This window comes from Propithecus coquereli, unplaced genomic scaffold (genome assembly GCF_000956105.1).
Source record: "Propithecus coquereli isolate 6110/MARCELLA unplaced genomic scaffold, Pcoq_1.0 Scaffold116, whole genome shotgun sequence".
NCBI classification, from domain to species: Eukaryota; Metazoa; Chordata; class Mammalia; order Primates; family Indriidae; genus Propithecus; species Propithecus coquereli.
This window is the reverse complement of record NW_012135636.1, coordinates 2934918-2936100: the sequence shown is the minus strand read 5'-3', so window position 1 is coordinate 2936100 and position 1183 is coordinate 2934918. Positions and strand designations below refer to the sequence as shown.

The following is a 1183-nucleotide window of genomic DNA, read 5'->3' as shown; positions in this document are numbered from 1 at the left end:
TGCAATTAGGGTTGAGACTAAAAGTCCTCATAAAGCATATATTCTCTTTTCCTAAATGGACAATTTGCACTTCTGAGGCCCCCTTTTCAGGGTGAACCCCCCACCCCCCCACTTTGATCCTTGCCTGGACCATTTCTTCACACCTGCACATCCTCAACTCTCATAACTCTGTGTCCAACATAAACAGTTTTTTTTTACCTTTAAAGGCGCATGCTTGGCAGCTTTTGCATCATTTTTGGGCTGTCCATCTTCCAAAGGTTTACTTGATTCCACTGCTGGCTGAACTTCCGAAATTTCCTGAGGTTTCAATACTGTGCTTTCTGCTTCTAGGGCTCCCCATTCTATATCCTCCTGTTCAGTCTGGAACATACTTGACACGGCTTTAGGAAGCTCCTTAAGCATATTCTGTTGGGAAAAGTAAATGTACAAGAAGGCTCTTTTTATTGGTCCTTCCAAAGTTTTCAGTGATGCAACATTGACAACAAAATGAATATGAAAATGCATGTTTGAAAATAAGCAGTGCTGGCAAGTTTCCTCTGAAGATTTATAAAGAGAAACTCAAACTGGCTTAAGAAAAATGTGAAGGCTGGCAAATTATTGTCCTTGGTCCTTGTGTCAGAAAATATAGCCAATTCACAGTTGTTACAGGTAAAAGATGACATACAGTACAAATACCATCCAAGTTTCTTTATTATGCAAGAAGGGATAGCTGGACCAAGAAATTTAAGTTTGTAAAATGGAACTTTAATGTTGAGCTCATGTTTTTGTGAAGCTACTGGATGATGTTGTGGGAAGATTAAGAGCTTTGTAACCAGATGGGACTGAATTCAAACCCTGGATCTGTCAATAAATAGATGTTTGATCTTGGTAAAATTACTTGAAATTTTTTAGCTTCATTTTCCTCACTGCTAAATGGGGTTAGTACAACCCTTTTTATTACATGACAAGGTGGATATATTGAAGCAATATGTTTTATGGACCCTGCCCCTATACTGTCTACCTATGATAAATTTAATCATTTTATGTTCCAGAGCTTTTGGCACTGTTGGTCATTCCCTTTCTTTTGAATTTCTCTGCTCCTGGTTTCCTCAATACACTCTCCCAGACAGAATAGGAGCAGGGCCCATAACACATATTGCCCCAGTGTATCTACTTTTCCATTTTATAAAAATGATTTTATTAA

General features: G+C 38.3%; 1 protein-coding gene across 1 annotated transcript in view; it reads right to left on the bottom strand.

Annotated features, from left to right (window-relative positions):
• LOC105821278 overlaps positions 1 to 1183 on the bottom strand; it is a 99260-nt gene that overhangs the window by 34396 nt on the left and 63681 nt on the right. Inside the window, 1 exon segment of the mRNA XM_012657961.1 lies at positions 199 to 405. Coding sequence (XP_012513415.1) covers positions 199 to 405 — 207 coding nt within the window.